General features: G+C 39.5%; 1 protein-coding gene across 5 annotated transcripts in view; it reads right to left on the minus strand.

Annotated features, from left to right (window-relative positions):
• GNG2 (G protein subunit gamma 2) overlaps positions 1-16,860 on the minus strand; it is a 109,680-nt gene that overhangs the window by 43,075 nt on the left and 49,745 nt on the right. Inside the window, exons 1-2 of one of the 5 annotated variants that reach the window (XM_033109068.1) lie at positions 3,385-3,401; positions 278-363 (exon numbers count right to left, since the gene is read on the minus strand). The exons of 3 other annotated variants lie outside the window; for them this stretch is intronic. Coding sequence is in view for 1 of the 2 variants with exons in the window: in XM_033109064.1 (XP_032964955.1) it covers positions 3,385-3,467 (83 nt within the window). In the remaining variant the exon portion in view is untranslated. Of the gene's footprint in view, positions 1-277; positions 364-3,384; positions 3,494-16,860 lie in introns of those variants that run through there. One more of the 5 variants, XM_033109064.1, reaches the window with a different exon arrangement.

Genomic DNA, 16,860 nt, shown 5'->3' on the forward strand with positions numbered 1-16,860 from the left:
ATTGGGAAAAGGGATTAGAGAAAAGAAGTATGGTGATAGTAATTCAAAGTGACATCAGCTCCAGATAAGCACTAGACATTTGATCCCAGACAAAATTATTTACCATGTTGCAGGATTGACTATGCACTCAAATGGAATTATCTGACCAGATAGGACTGCTAAAGGTCAGGGAGGACAAAAACTGAGAAGGGCGGCACAGCCCAGGAAGCAGGGAAGACTCTTCTCCTAATTAATAGCCCAAGAAAAGGAATCAACTGAAGCGTGTTTGGCAACTTGCCTCAAGATAGTCGCATCTGCCTCAGCGGGCCGCCTCTTTCTGACTGGTGAAAGGTGCCCACACACTGAGTTTTCATTGATCAGGACCTAGTGAAAAGTTATTTTATATGAATGAGGCTGAAAATAGAGAAATACAGATATCTGGCACCTCTATCCAAGTATTTTCTCAAAAAGATTGTATTATGGTGACTTTAATATACCTGGATACTATAAATGTTAGTCTATTTTTTATTGACGTTTAAAAAGGAGTTAGTAAAGAATAACAAAGATAATCGTTCAAAAAATTAGACATCTCAGACAGGGAACCATGTCAGTGGTCATGTGAGGGCTGTCAGGGCGTGCGGGAACCCCAACCTTTGGTCTACATTTCTGCCCACTGCATCCCCCGCCCCTGAAAATAATTAGTCCAAAACTCATTCAAAAGTCAGAGATAAGCCTTCTGCCTTTTTTCTTAGATATGAATCTACTTTTACCTATCATTTCTCTGACTTGTTTGGATGGGAAGGGATATTTTAAAAAGTGAAGATCTGAAATCCACTATTTTGCTTTGTTCTTCATGACTTTCTCCAAATAAACTTAAATGCACCTCGGTGAAGCCTGGCATTAGAAGCAAACATAAAGTCAAAATGATGACTTCGGGGGATTTGGAAGACAGCAAAACAATGCAGTGTAACTCATCATGGCCAACAACAGATTTGAGAGCTCACGAAATACTGCAGATCACTTTTTAAAAAATGGACATTTTATGTTCTCAGTATCCCCACACCTTTCTTCTTCTCAAATCCTTATTCAGCTTAAAAAGACAAAACAAAAACACAACTGATCACTTCCTTGGAGCCTTTTCCTTTATGGCCCTACTCTGTCTTCACCACTCCAAGTACATTTAAGACTTCAATGTCAAGTCTTACATAAGGGAATTTGAGCAGCTGGCCCCAAAGAAGGGAGCATCTTCTGATGTTCAGAGGAGCAGACTCCGAGCACTTCCTGTCTTTGGAACATTGTAATTACTTACAATGGCCATTCCATGGGTTGGGAGGAAGTACAACAAGGAGGTACAGAATCCATCCAGTTCTAAAGTCTTACTACCTGGTTTCAGTTGGATCTTCTGCCGTACACTAACTGGTCAACTTACTTTAATACTCAGCCTCAGTTTTGTCAACTGTAAAATGGGAATATTAAAGTAGCTAGTTCTTAGGGTTGCTGTGAGAATGAAGTAAGATGATTCTTGTACAGTGCCAGAATAGTGCCCCAACATAGTACATGCTTAACAACTGCTGCTACTATCAGGATGATGAACACCAGTGAAGAGGACAGGCAGCATCACGAGAAGTAGATAAGAAAGAGCATTACATATTTTAAAAGCTCAGCAGGGTCAGTGTTTACCTTTAATTATTTACACTTTTGGTAGATCCTGACACTGAGAAATATTTTACTCAAAACTCTAGTCTGTATCTTAGGGGTTGCCTAACAATTTAAGATGAATCTGATCTATGGACTTTCTCCTTTATAGCAATTTGGGCCATCAGAGGCTGCTTTTACCTCAAAGTCCCTCTGTTGAACTGCTGAGCAGAACTTTGCTCTCACATTTACTTACCTCTTTCCTCTTCCGTCTCTCCTCTGACCGGTAATACTTTCAAATATCAAAGTCCGTTGCTGAAGTAATACCCACCGTATGTAGGTCTGATCTTCCTAAATGTCTTACTGTGTTTCCCTGAAAATAAGACTTAGCCGGACAATCAGCTCTAATGCATCTTTTGGAGCAAAAATTGACATAGTACCCGGTATTATATTACATTATATTATGTTATATTATATTATATGACCCAGTCTTATATCATAGTAAAATAAGACCAGGTCTTATATAATTTTTGTTCCAAAAGACACATTAGAGCTGATTGTCTAGCTAGGTCTTATTTTCGGGGAAACACGGTAGATTTCAAAATTACATCTCCTTATGCCATCCTTCTTAATTGATTAATTATCTCAACTCATAGGTATTAATAAGCATGATGATGTACTACTAACTCAACTGAAATTACTCATAGTGACAGCTGATATTTAAATAGCACTTCATAATTTAATACAGGTCTTCTTGCTGCATTACACCATTTTGATTTCATAGCTGTTCTACGATGGCAAAACAGGTGCTATCATTCCTATTTTCAGATTAGGAAACTGGGGTTCACATGGATGAACTGGCTTGCTCTAGTCCACACAGCTGTTAAGTGACCCTACCTTAGGAACTCACAACTTCTGATTTGGTCTGTGAAGCCAATCAGAACAGAAAGCTAGTTGTTTCAAGTTATTCATGCTAAGATATGAATGACCAACAGCTTAAACCTATCAAGAGACATGCTTTTAAAAAGAGAAATCTGAAAAGGCTAATGAATTTATAATCATACAATAAAGATGGGGCTGGGGGACTTAGGTATCTTTGAGCAGAGAATCTTTCGGATTTTTGTTGCCCCTTCCCCCTGGGCTGCATGGCCAGCCTTCAGCTGAGATGTCTCAGGGGGTCTGCTGAGGCTGAGAGAAGAATGAACCTATGCCCCTAGGGAATCTGCGGCCCTTTCCTGTCACAGCTTGGTTTCTACTCCACTTTTATCTTAAATTCAAATACATTTTACATTTAATTCTATGTTTACTTTAATATAAAAAATATTTAAAACTAGAGTGAAATTTTACCATCTTAATCCTGGTACATGGTAGCATTCTCTGTTTAAAGAGGTGCTGTGAGTCCATTTAGAGTCCCACAGACAAACGTCTTTTCATTTAAATCTAAGTCATATATACAGAGGGTGCCAAGAAAAATGTATACACATTTTAAGAGAGGAAAAAACTGTATTAAAATTACACCGATGGTAACCACTTTGAGCACCTCTTATAATTGCAGAAGTTAAACGCGACTTGTATTCATCTTTTGTTATCGGTATATATTATTACAATTTTAATAGTTTTTTCCTTTCTTAAAATGTGTATACATTTTTTGACACCCTCTATATCATATACATATATATATATGATCTAAGTCATATATATATATATGATTATATATGATTTCATAGCTTCAAAAAAAGTTGTGAATCACTAAATCAACCCTCTCTTTACCTCCACAATTCAGGTTCCAATTTTCTGGAGGCTTGATGATCTTTATGTAATTCTCCAAGACCAAGAGGCAACTCTCTCCACATAGCTCTGCTTCACTCTGGGTACCCTCTTGATGGTTTTCAACAGGAAATGCGACACCCTGGCTTACGGTTGTTGCAATAGAAAGAAACTTTACACAGGTTCCAACCATTTCCTATTTGATGCCTATTATTTTCTCTGCTTAGTTATTATGTGTAAATACCGGTATTTTGCGAAAAGTAAAACCGCCTGTACAACGGGAAACCAACAGAGAAAGTTTTTGGCAGAAAGAACTGTCCTGCTCACAGTTGTATGTTGGCCTGCTGAAGGCCGCGCTCCTGGGGCCAGCTCTGAGTACCCTGTACCTCTGGGGGAAGCGTCTGCAGGGCTGCGCGGCCCGCACGCACACTTCCCCTTCTCCACCCCACCACAGCCTTGGAAATTAGCAGTTGCAATCTTTGACTGGATGCCATTGAGCCATCCCACCCGCGGCTGCTCAGGAAGCACATACCAACGAACAGAATGAAAGGGGCTTTTATAAACACAAGTCGGTTATTTCTTAAACAGACTCCCCACATAAAGGCTTTTTTGTTTCTTACTCTTTAGGAAAAACTGAGCTCCTTCTGAACAGTCTTTGGAGAAGGAACAGAACTGAAGATGGGAGGAAGCTCAGTGGGGGAGGCTACACAGCTAGGGACAAAGGAGGGGCAGTGGGGAGTGTCAGAGACTTTCTGAGGTAAAAGCTCCAGTGTTTGGTGGCTGACGGAGTGGGGTGAAGGTGGTATTGGCAGGGCTAAGAGGGGTTGGCTGGACAGCCCTTGGGGTCTTCTCCCCCAAGGGATCCATCCAGGCAAAGAACATGTAGGAGAGAGCCTAGTATTCTGGTCTCCAGAAATATTTCAGGGAACTAGGTGTTCTCCGAATAGACTTAATTTCTTGTCTTCTCCTTCTCCTTTTCTTTTTATCTAAAAAACTACATCTTATATTTTACAAGATTCACAAGCAATTTTCTTCCCATCATACTATCCTGGTTTGTTTTCTTTTCCTAAAGAAGCAAAATCTCCTAAACTATTTCAGACGTCTCAGAATCTGAGTAGTATATAGGAAAGACTAGTTTACAATTTGACTTACTTGGCTGTAACATGATAAAACACACATACACACACACACACACACACACACACACACACAGAGAGAGAGAGAGAGAGAGAGAGAAAAGATACATAGTAAAGTTTCAATTTATTCTTCATTAATTAAACATTTAATAAAAACTGATCATAATCTAACTGAATCCAGGTGGTCCGCTTATAAAGAAAATGCCAAGGAAATTAGTACGGTTTTAGAGATTTTGGATGCATTAAGAAAGGAAGAGAAAATGATGCTGCTTATCGTAATTCTGTATTAACTTTGTTAGAACAAAATCTCTACAGCAGGCAGAAGTCAGCTGAAGTTAATGCTTATGATTTGTAAATGAACTTTTTCATGATTTGAAAGATCCTTCCAAGTTTAATTTATCGTATCTCATTATATTGCTTGAAAAGAACAAAAACTCAGTTGCCTTAAGAGAACCCACATCTCAGCACCTCTGGGAATGGCACTTATCTCTGCTGCTTTGCTGCCCTGGCCAGAGGTATAACGGCATTATGAAGCAAGCACTAGTTTAATATCCTGTACACAACCCATACTCAGGGACTTAATTACCTGCCTGTGTCCTAAGAAAGAACAGAGTCCATGTGGGTGTCAAATAAGGCATTCTATAGTTGTGGCCCCCTTATCAGCAATAAGAAGTTGTCCCTTTAAAACATGTCTGAATCAAAGGGAGGTTTGGTAGGAATTATGGAAATGGAAATCTCGGTTCCCACACATTAGTCTGTTTATATGTTTGTATCAGTGTCTTGAGCATTCCGCCTCTACTGGAATCCCATCTTTCAAGGAGGTGAACTCCTTTCAGAGGCTATTAATAATAGAAACACTTCTTAAGTACTTACCATGAGGCAGGCACAGTTCTATGCACTTTCCTTAAATTAATTCATTGAATTGTCACAACACTATGTGGTGGGTACTAATATTATCCCCCATATTACATTTTGGGAAATGGATATACAGAGAGGTTAAGAAGCTTACCCAAGGTCACACAGCCAGTAGGTGACAGAGCTGGGCTCTGAACACTCACAATCTGGTTCCAGAGCCTGTACTTTTTATCACTATACCACACAACCTTTCAGGACTATAGATCTAAAAGGACCTCAGAAATTATTTCATCTTAATTCTCTCATTCTATAGGAAAAAGAATGAGAATCAATGGAAGTTAGGTGACTTGCCTTGGGACATATAGCTTGCTAGTCCTTGGAAAATCCAGAGCAGAACCAAGGTCACTATAATTCATGTATAAATACTGTTCTCTTTTCTCCCTTCCCTCTCTCCACACCCAGAATAATTCAGGTTTTTTCTAAGGAGCTCAGTACTCTTTTCACTATTCCATGTTGCCTCCTATATTACCATGGCCCCAACGACGGCAATTTGTCAGGCCCATGTACATTTACGATGTCTTAAATGATTAAGAAAGATCAATATTGGCAGCAACACAGACAAAATTCAGGGTTGGGGTATTCTAGTCATCTTCCGTTGTCTATAAATGATGAAAGGGAAGAAGGACTAAGAATCATACAAAGGATGCTACTCTAAGAGCTCAAAATCCTTGGACCTTCCCATTTACCGGTTCCATCCAAAGTAAGTCTTCCCTATTGCATCTCATGGCAGGTACCCTGTTTCCATCCTTCAGGGTACTTCTGTATCACAACTTGTAATTGTATATATAATTGTGTGTGTGTTTACAGGTAGACTGCAAGCTCCATGAGGGGCCATATCTGTTTTATTTGCCTAGAACCTGGTACACAATTAATTGAGTAGGTACTCAATTAATATTTGTTAAATGAAGTTACACCAAAGAGTCAGCAACACAATGCTAAAAGATTATCTCAGACTGCTCCCCATTTTGCTTAATAAACATCTATTCTTCCGTGCTCATTACCTGGGCCATATCCATTACTAGAGCAGAATACGTACAAACAGCCAAAGTTTCAATAAGCAGAGGTCTAGTTGGCTTACAAATCTACCTTTTATTCAGGGTCCAGGAACCGCTAGGGTGGGGCTAGCTATAATGTTACACCTCAATTGTCAAGCAGAAGACCACTCTAAAACATCTAAATTATGGAATATATTGGGAGGAAGTGGATTACTTTTAAGTTCTGAGAATAATTCAAAGTAGGTATGCAGAGTTTGCTGCAAGACACTTCTTTGGGGACCTCCTTGATAACCTAGAAAAAATAATTTGTGTTTGGTATGTTCACATATGGCATACATATTTATGTGTGAAGAGCTATTTCAAAAGACCTTAAGAATGTTCAAAACCAAATTATTCTTTTAATATTTTAAACATTTCTCTCACAATCTTGTTTACACATTATTGCATTATAATCACTTGCATTATTATCCCCCAAGAAAAGGTCTGTTGAGTAAAATTAAATGTCAGTGCAGTCACTATGTAAAACAAAACGAACTGTGAATTAATGGAATTTAAATGAACGAAGTTTTCACTCTAGCTGAATTATAAACAGTTTTCTAAATTTTATATCCTTGATGATGATGTATAAGAAAAAACAATAACACTTGGGCTTTTCACTCTCTCACAATGAAGAAAACAGATGCAAGTAAGTAGCATTAACTCTGTGCCTAAGTGACCCATCTGCTTTAGTGTCTATTTTATAGCTGGATCCAAGGAAAATCTTCTTTTTGTGCTATAGATGTGAGTGTATTCATTTACTTATTTATTTTGAGAGGCATAAATGATCGAAAAGAGAGCCAGCAAAACACAAGGTAAGCGCTCTCTCCTGGGGACCGTGCCAGAGATGAACACGTACCTTTTTATTTGTAGAAAATACCTGTGTGTAAGTTGGGATGGATAGATATTTTTAAAATTTGGATACAACCCTGAGCCCCATCTTGTCAAGATGAAACTGCAAAACGAGCTCTCTTTTTTAAATGAAGGAAATAAAGTCAAATTTATATTTCAAAAAATGCTCTCTGTTGGGACTTACGTCTACATAAGAACAACTGAGAAGCAGAAGTAGCTGGAAACTGCTCTGTGCATTGCAGAGACAGTGCAGGTCTGCGCCAATGTGCACGACCACATCTTGGCACCACAGCCAAATTTTCTGAGGTCCAAACCTTGGCAGGCATCTTTGCCACTGTCAAATAAAAATGCTTTGGGGAACTCTTCTATCCCCTTGATCCCACTGTTTTGCCCCATCACTCGGGCTCATTACCCTGTAGCGTTAGTCTTCCCTTTTATGGAGAGGGAGTTGAGGTTGTTTGTTAGAGTTTAAAATAATATGTGTCTGATGATTGATGAGGACATAATCAAAAATTCAGATTTGCTTTTATGATTAAAATAATCATGGGTAAATAGCATGATTATTTAGATTTTTCTTTTAAGCCTGATGTTTACTTTCAGGGAACAAAAAAACTCCCTTGATGAATCCTAAATACGTTTAATCAGAGGAGATTCTGATTTAAAAGTATACCATTTGCTGGATGTTAAGTAATAAAAAAGACATGTTTCTAATAAATTCAGCACCCAGTTTATGTTCTGGCTCTAATCTCCTAGAGGATGTTGCATATCGCAGGGAGATTCAGAGGACGTTGCAGGATGAAGGAAGCCAGTCCCATCTGACAAATGGGATGCAATTTTCTTTTCTTTCCTACTCAAGCTCAGCAAGTGCATCTATGGAAAATTGCTCCTTCTTTATTAATCTTCCCAGCAGTGGCTGGTTTCACTGGGAACTGAGATAATGATGACTGGGTATTTTTACTCCAGAGCATTTGAAGACTATCTTTACTTTGATGAAAGAAATTTCAGAAATGAGACATCATTTTGAAAGGGTGAGGCTATTAGCCGGAGATGCATTCACATGCGTAAGGGCTACCAGAGGTTTAGGGGAAAATCCATTAGGCCATGTCTTTCCTGGGCTTCACTTCTCCCTCTCAAGCCACGGTCTTACTTTTAGCAGGCTTTGCCTACCCAGTACTTAAGCCAGCCCTGAACAAGCCTGGCAGTGTATTTAAAATCAGATCCAGCAATGGGGGAGTTCTGAAATAGATTTTGCTTCTTAAGCCATATAGCTAGGGAGCTCAGAACACCTGGCACCCAGGTAATGTACCCTGCATTCTGCCCACTGGCCAGGTCTTCTGCCAGGCCTTAACCCCCACTGCCCAGGACTTTCTCCCTGAATCTTACATGCTGTTAGATGGGAGGTAGTTTCAAAGCTGCCAGATGGTCCTGGAACCCTGACACTATTCACTACATGACGTCCCCTGTCCATCGCATTGCATCCCTGGGATACCTACAGCCATCTGGGTGTGGTCCATGGCAGCCGGCACTGTCCCGACCACACCCAGCTAGGTCTCCTTGCGCTTCCCTGGGCTTCCTCACTTCTCACTGGCCACAGATGAAGATGCACCAGCTACAGACCCTGATCTCCCTGGAGACTGTTTAATCTGATTAATTTCCATTTTCTTTTCCAGAATTATTTTGGTGATGAAATTTTAGCATTTTAAGATGTTATAACATTGGCATCCAAGAGACTGAAATATGAAATAACAGCGCAGAATAGGTCCTTGTGGGAAGTCAATGTGCAAATTTCCCACCATATTCTGCCAACGGTGCACAATTCTCAACTACTCCATTTATCTCCAGGGGGCAAATAATGGATACGTTCCAGCACCCACTCAATTTGTATTTTCTTCTGGCAAAAATAATAATAGATTTAAAATATGGCTTTTCATCTAAAATTAGCCCTTCTTTAGACAATATTCGCTACCAGTCAACACAAAGAAATTTCATACAGAAATAAAATGATTATGTAGATAGAATGATGCATAAATTTCATTAATTAAATCAATTGTTCTTTAATCATTTGGCACCTATCTATATAGTATGTTGAACAATAGCGGACAAAGAAATAAAGAGAAAGAGGTCCTGTTCTCAAGAAATTTCCCTTTGAGGTGGACTTTTATAATCTTTTAGTCCCACTATATCTTTTGTATTTCTAATGCAAATGTATCTGTACCAGAAAATGACAATAATTATAGGTGTATCTTACTATAAATATTGTCATCACCTATCACCTACTGCCACACTTCCAAGACAATGAAAAAGCCCAGATGTGGTATTCTGCAGTGAGTTTCTGCCTGAGAAAAGATTACAACATCTCTTTGCAAAGTTCTAAACACGTGACCCTGAATTCATATATGTAGGTCAAAATGATTATTTCCTGCTAAATATGTGCTCCTTTCAAAGAACTAGTTTAGAGCAATGTTATGCTACTTGTTTTTTTTCAAATAGCATTTTGTCACAAACAATTTTAGAAAAATATCAATTTTCTATTGTGGGCAAATTATTTTAAGGGCTTAAAATTCATAGAGGAAGGTTGTTTTATAAAATAAAACTACACGTTAACTCTGATTGGAGGACAGCTGCCAGCAAGGATTGGGGTTTGTTTGAAAGGTGGTGTGAGCCCGACCCGACCCCATATTGACAAGTCTACTGCAGAAGGGAACTGGTGGCTCCTAATGTATCACATTTATCCATTTTCCCCTAATTGTCCATTTATCCCGAGTTCATTTTGTTTACCTGCTGCCTTTCTAAATCCCTCCCATATCCTGACAGCTTAGGTGTCTTTTGTGAATTCATTTATGCTCTGTTGTATTCATTGTATTTGAGGCAGTAGCAGTTTAAAAGGAACAAAACACTATATTATCAGGCAGTCATAATTTTACACTCAAATGCATCCTTTTCCTTCCTAACAGAGCAGAGGCACAATATCATAAAACATGAATTTCTCAACCCAAAATTGCCATTTTTATCCACAGCTAGGTAATTGTCTTTACAAGGCTCTTTTCCTTTAAGGATGATGCCCTTATTCTAAGAGAAGAACAAAGGAGATGAGAGGGAGTATAGGGAACAGATAATTGAACTGGTTGGTATATTTGAGCTCTAAACATGGCCAAAGTTTCTTAACAGCTGAGGCAAAACAGTGATGGGGTTACACAGTTTTCTGACAGGGTGAAGGCAAAATAAACTCATAAGTAGAAAGAAATGTCCCTGCAGTTAAACCCAAGGGAAAATTCATGAAGTGACAGGCTCTTTGGGTTTCCTGATGGCAGTAAGGTGTGATACCAGGTTATGTGTATCTGTTGTCCATTTTCCCTGTTTTATCAAGAGAGATCTCAACCATATAATCTTCAGGTTTCTTCCAAAGGTATGAATATGTGAGTGACTCTGGTCAATATTAAAGACCAGTTCAAATCTGTATTACACTTAAACCACAACAACAACAAGAAGTACTCTTCAAATAAAATATGCTCAACCTAACTAGCCCATGGGAATATGTCCGATAAGTTTCATCACCCAAGATCTCTCTGTTACTGGACCCACCAGATCAGGGCCACCGAGGAGCTCCCTTAGACTGCTTTAATTAGGTATTTCACTTACAAATGAATTAATTAATTAGTGATAAGCACCTGAAGCACATTACTCATGAGGTCTATTTAAAGCTTTGAATAGATAAAAACTGCTGACATTTCGTTACTATCAGATAATGTTACACAGGGGGTTAGTACCCAAGAAGAGTTACCAAACCTCTTGCCAAAACAATTTGCACTGATTCTAATCCATTCTCCACCTGGGCACCCTCAGCAGGAAGGATCCTTCAAGAAGATTCGGGAAGAAAGGATCAAAGCAGGAGCTATGGTTACTGTGGTCAGTATTTCTCTATCAATATTTCTTCAGGCATAACAAAGCTGCCCAAGATGGCAGTTGTCTCCATTTCTGCTTTGGTCTGATGTCCATTTGATGTTGCCTAATGACCCCAATGCAATGTCATTGTATGTCTGGCAGCCTCTCGCTGGAATAAAAGTGGTGACAGACTTACATAAGTGCCAAAATGGAAACACTACATTCTCAAGACACAAGATGATTGCAACTTAAGTACCTTCTGCAAAAGCATATGAAAAAGTAAGCAAACCGACAAAAAAATCTTTGAACTTTATACTTAATGCAGTGACTCCCAGTATTAAGCACACTTATGGAATTTCCTACACAAATAGGCCTGGCAAATATGGAAAATTTGGTAACAATTTGAAATTAGGACAGAAAGAATTTTATGTGTCCTTTATAAAACTCATTCATGCAAATTTTAAAAAATCATTCAATTATTTGTGGACATAATATGGTCTTAGGGATGAACATATGTTTGTCAAGAAAATAAATGAATTCTTGGCATTGGCCTTTAGTGAGGAAGCTACTGGAGAGAGTTCCATCTGAAAATAATCTTGGGAAAGCAAAATGCCTGAGCGATTAAATCAAACTGTGGTAACTGCACATGACATTCTCAAACAAACTAACTGCACCTGCATAAGTTACCAGATCAGGAGGTTCTACTCAGAAATTTTAAAGAAAGTAAGGGTGAAACTGTGGAACTATTGGCCAAGCACTTTTAAAATCAGCACATGGGAAAAACTTCAAAATTAGGCAAATTATTAAGGTGGTCAAAATTCATAAAATCAAAAGCATGAATAACACCATCACAGGTTTATTCATTAACTCTTGTTAAGATATAGGACATACTCCCTGGAAATGTCTAATGTTAATTTCTAGATAAGAGGAGCATATTCCATTTGGTGCAGTTGTTAATGTGGTAAACATAGAAAACAAGTTACATAGAGATACTACGTACCTAACATTTATTTCATAAAACACTGCCTTTTTTCTGATTATCAATTAATATATGTCACTTGAAAAGAATCTGGAAAATGCAGAGGTAATATGAAAAATACAAAAAAAATTTGTAATTCCACTATCTAGAGATAAATTTCTTTCTATTAATACATCCCCCAAAAAATACACGTATGTGGAAACCTCATGTATATGAGCAACTTTTTTGTTGTTATTGTTGGGTCAGTTTCAAGGAAATATATGGAGTAGCTAAGCGCTAATATTAAAGTTATAAATGTAATTTAAATGTTGTAACCTTCTCCCCGACAGTAACTTTGGCTTCTGCAGCAGTACTAACAGCCAAGATGCTTATTTCTTTATCTGGAGTAGCCATTTTCCCTCTGTTCCCCCTCCCTACAACCTCTCCAAGTCTCTGCTGCTCCTCTTGGTCCTATGGCTGATGACATGGAAGAAAGGACCACTAATTTTGTACTGCCCTCCCATTGTACAGATCCCAGCAATAGCAACTGTATTTTTAAAATTCTTCCCTATAAACCTTGTTTTTTAATGTGCTTATTTCCCCCAACTTCTTCTTTAAAAATATTAAACATACAGAAAAGTTGAAAGAATAAAACGATGTACACTCATAGACCACCCACCTAGATTTAACAATTGTCACTTCTGCTTTCTCAATCCCTCGGTCTCTCCCCACCATTCGAAACTACTAGGTAGCAGACATCATTCGACTCCATCCCTGAACATTTCAGCAGTAGCAACCCTTTGAAAGCAGAACTCTAAGATTACAGGTTAAATTAATTCGTAATAGAGTTAGTGAACTTCAGCAGATTTACCTAAGTATTTATTTTAGCTTTTCCTAGGCAATCTCCCACATCCAGGAAACAAAACAAAACCAAGCCAGGTAATGAAAACATGGGCTGCAGCATAATACCTGGTGTAAGGCTTTTGTAAAGGGCTGCCCACACAATGTTGTTTCCCTGTGTGGTGACTTTGGCCTCATGTTAGAATCACTGACATATAAGAAGAAAGCATCTAGGCTGGTAACCCTGCAGGGAATAACTCCCCTCTAGAATGTCAGATTTAGTCAACCATGCAATTCTGTTATGAGAATTTCACCCCTGAGGACTTCTTCTGCTTTGTGTGAAGAAGTCCAGCAGTAATGAAAGTGGACAGGATTCCATCCACAAGAGGGGTTCTACCCGGGCGATGGTGGGTGGTACCCCTGCAAAGACCTCCGGCCAGTTTTCACTAATCACAGTAGCTTTAGCAACAGCAGAAAATGACAGTCTCTCCCTCACCTAACTGGGACCAGGAGGTTTCAGTGAGGGTAACACTCTCAGGATATACTCAGTATTTAGTCTGAGCCACTGGAATTAAGGGCTTTTGGGGTGAGGAGGGAGGCGGGTAGGGGTAGAGGCCGGAGGACAGAGAGTCTCCAGTCCTTCCCAAGATACAAGGGAATCTTAGTGTTTTCTTCTTCCTTTTCTGGCCATTCCTACCATATTTCCCCCATTCTCTCTTACCCCTCCCAATAATGGCGAAAGCTAACTTGTACACATGGCTGAGAGGCAGTGTAATAAAGTGGCTAAGAACGTGGACTCTGAGCCCAACTAACCAAGGTTGAGTCTGAGTTCTGGCATCTCCTAGCTAAGTGATTTTGGGCAGGTTACTCAACTTCTGTGCCTCCCTTTCATCTGGAAAGTGGGATAATGAGAATAATCACACATACCTCTTGGGATCTTATGAAAATTAAATAAGTGAATATGTCCAAGGCACTCAGAACAGTGCCTGGCTCTACTGGCTGTATTTTAAATCTACTAAATAATTACGTTATACAAAGGACTTTCCTGCCTCAACTCTTAATCCTAACAAGAAATACATGAGAGAAGCTTATCATTATTCCCATTCTAAAGATAAGGAAAATGAAGTTCATTAAGTCTCTAAGATTTCTCAGATAGTAAGTAGTGGTGCCAGGTTTTGAGCTCAGACAGTGGGTCTCCAACACTACATACTTGGCCATTTGGCTCTGTGACATTCCAACTTAGGACACAGGAACACTAAATTCATGCTCAGGGACTATTTCATTCTCACAGGGCTGGATGACCCTTCCCTTCCCTGCGCCATCACAGATGTACTCATGCATTTCCCCATCCCAAACACACACACACACACACACACACACACACACACACACAATTTTTACAAAGCCTGACATTAAAAGCATGACACCATGGAAGCACGACACCAAATCATGTTATACTTTTTGCTTTACACGGTTGCAAAAGCCGAAGCTGACCATCTAGGTGAGCAGCAGCCCCGACAGGCCCCCGACCCAGTGCCCTGGGCCTGACCACATTCCCCTCTCACTCTCCCAATGGTGCCGCTAGACAAATTCTGCAGCTAGGAGCACAGCTCTCAACTGTACACCTCTTTGTTAAATAATGGCTCAGAACTGACTTGAGTAGCAGTGACGCATTTCAGAAGTTCAAAAACCAAAGACAAAAGGGAGGCAAAGTAGGTTGTTCTGGAAGCTCTGCCAGCTAATTCCATGTAGACAGGTGACCCATATTATGTCAATTAAGTGCCGCTTTAGAGGCATGCCGCAGTGGGCTTTTTAAAACATTGAACATTGTAAGGTAATATGGAGATGGATTAAGGTTTGCTGAATGCACTAGGGCCTTTCCTCTCTGTAATTCAATTAATAGACTCAGGCATGGACTTTTGTTGGAATGCCTCCCAGGTGGCTGAAAGGCAAAGTGGGGCACTTCTAAGTCCATGAGGGTGGAGAGGTAGGCCTTGGCAAGGCTGCTCAGCCTCTGGAGTATGTGCCAGGTGCAAAAACAGGTCCCAGCATCCTGCCCATGAGGCCCAGGTGGGCAATGAGGGGAAGGAGGCACATGGCTAATGGAGCCGCTGAGATTTTCTTACCCAGCTGACACCTCTTCCTTCCAGCCCAGGGTCCATCACTTCCCCCACCCCTTTATATCTGCCCTTTGGAACATTTTCGTATCCTAAATTCCTTTTTACAAACTGCTTCTTCCAGCAAAATGTGTAGGCCCTGCATGATCTGGCTCCAGGCCCTTCTCAGCCTCATCTCTCGCTATGACCCCCTCTGGTCACACTGGCCTTTTTCAGCGTTTCAAACAGCTCAACTCCTTCCCACCTCAAGCCTTTGCAAGCATGCTGTTTGTTTCTTTGTTTTCTGCCTGGTCTGATTCTCCCAGCATCTCTCCTGCTGACCTCAAACTCATCCTTTAGATCACTACTTTCCTGGTTCCCTGAAATACTGCTCATTCGTAGACATAATTATAGTTTGTAAATGTGTATTTGTGATTATTTGATTATTGTCCACCTCCCCCATTAGACCACTAGACTAGCAGCTTCGTGTTAGTGCCTGTTTTGGCTCGTGATTATATACCCAAGGCCTGTGGTAACTTCTGGCCTGTAGTGGGTACTCAATAGTTATGATTTGTTCAATGAACCCATGAATGAATGAATGGTCCCTTCAACTAATGTAAAATATTAACCTGGTTTACACATTAGTGGCTGATAGCAATGCATTACTTTCTCAGACATTCTGTGTGCTATTTAAAGGATCTTGAGCCCAAGGTGTCAGGCAAAGCAATCGTGAGACTTTCAGGAAGGAATGGAGTAGGCTGTTGGGAAAAGCTGCCACAGCTGGCTTTCTACACTCCACTCATCTTCACGTCTCTAGGCTGTTACTGCCCCGATGCAGAGACACACCTGAAGACATCAGTTATCTTGTCAAGAGGGGAGCTGAGTAAACATTCCAATGCTCATGCTCAAGGCACAGAAGGCCCACTTGGGCTCTGGAGCTACAGGCAGAACTCTGGGGAGCAGGTGGGGTACAGCTGCCTAGAATCAACCACTCAGAGTCCTTTTCACTCTCCCTGATGGTTCCTCTGATCTCACTGCAGGCCTTTTTGTCCCTTCTTTTTGTCTTAGGTCTCTCTGCCAGGTACAACACTATATATCTTCCTCAAAATTGCAGCAAGGTGTATCCTTAGAAGGCAGGTGTTTCTGAGTGTAAGTACAATATTTTCAGCAGACAATTCAGCAATATCTAATAAAATTTGCATGCACCAACTCTTCACCCAATTGTTCAATTTGAAAATTTACCCTGAAGAATTCTTTCACAGCATGCAAAAATATATGTACAAACATGATTCTTGCCTAAAAATGAGGGAAGAACTTAACTGTCCAACAGTAGGGACTGGTTAGAACATTCCAAGTAGTTATTCTATTTGCTACATTCATTCAATAGAATATTATGCAGCTAGTAAAAAAATGAATTTATATACCAACATTGAAAGATATCCACAATATACTGTTAAGTGAAAGAAAAGAGATTCTGAATCATGTATAGTTTTTATTAAATATATTTATCAGGATATATAGATACGTTATTAACTATGATTATAAGTTTACATGAAATTTCAAATTTCTCTATTGTACACTATATATATTATTTAAAGGTTTTATAACTATATTATATATAGTTACATTATTATTAAATGTAATACTATTAAATGTAATGATATTCAAGTTTACATTTTTAGGCAAAAACATAAAATTTGCTTTTAAAATATGATAGTCATTGTTATTCACTTGATCAAGAGGCTGTCATCAGATGTAGCACTAGACTT

This window comes from Rhinolophus ferrumequinum, chromosome 6 (assembly GCF_004115265.2).
Source record: "Rhinolophus ferrumequinum isolate MPI-CBG mRhiFer1 chromosome 6, mRhiFer1_v1.p, whole genome shotgun sequence".
NCBI classification, from domain to species: domain Eukaryota; kingdom Metazoa; phylum Chordata; class Mammalia; order Chiroptera; family Rhinolophidae; genus Rhinolophus; species Rhinolophus ferrumequinum.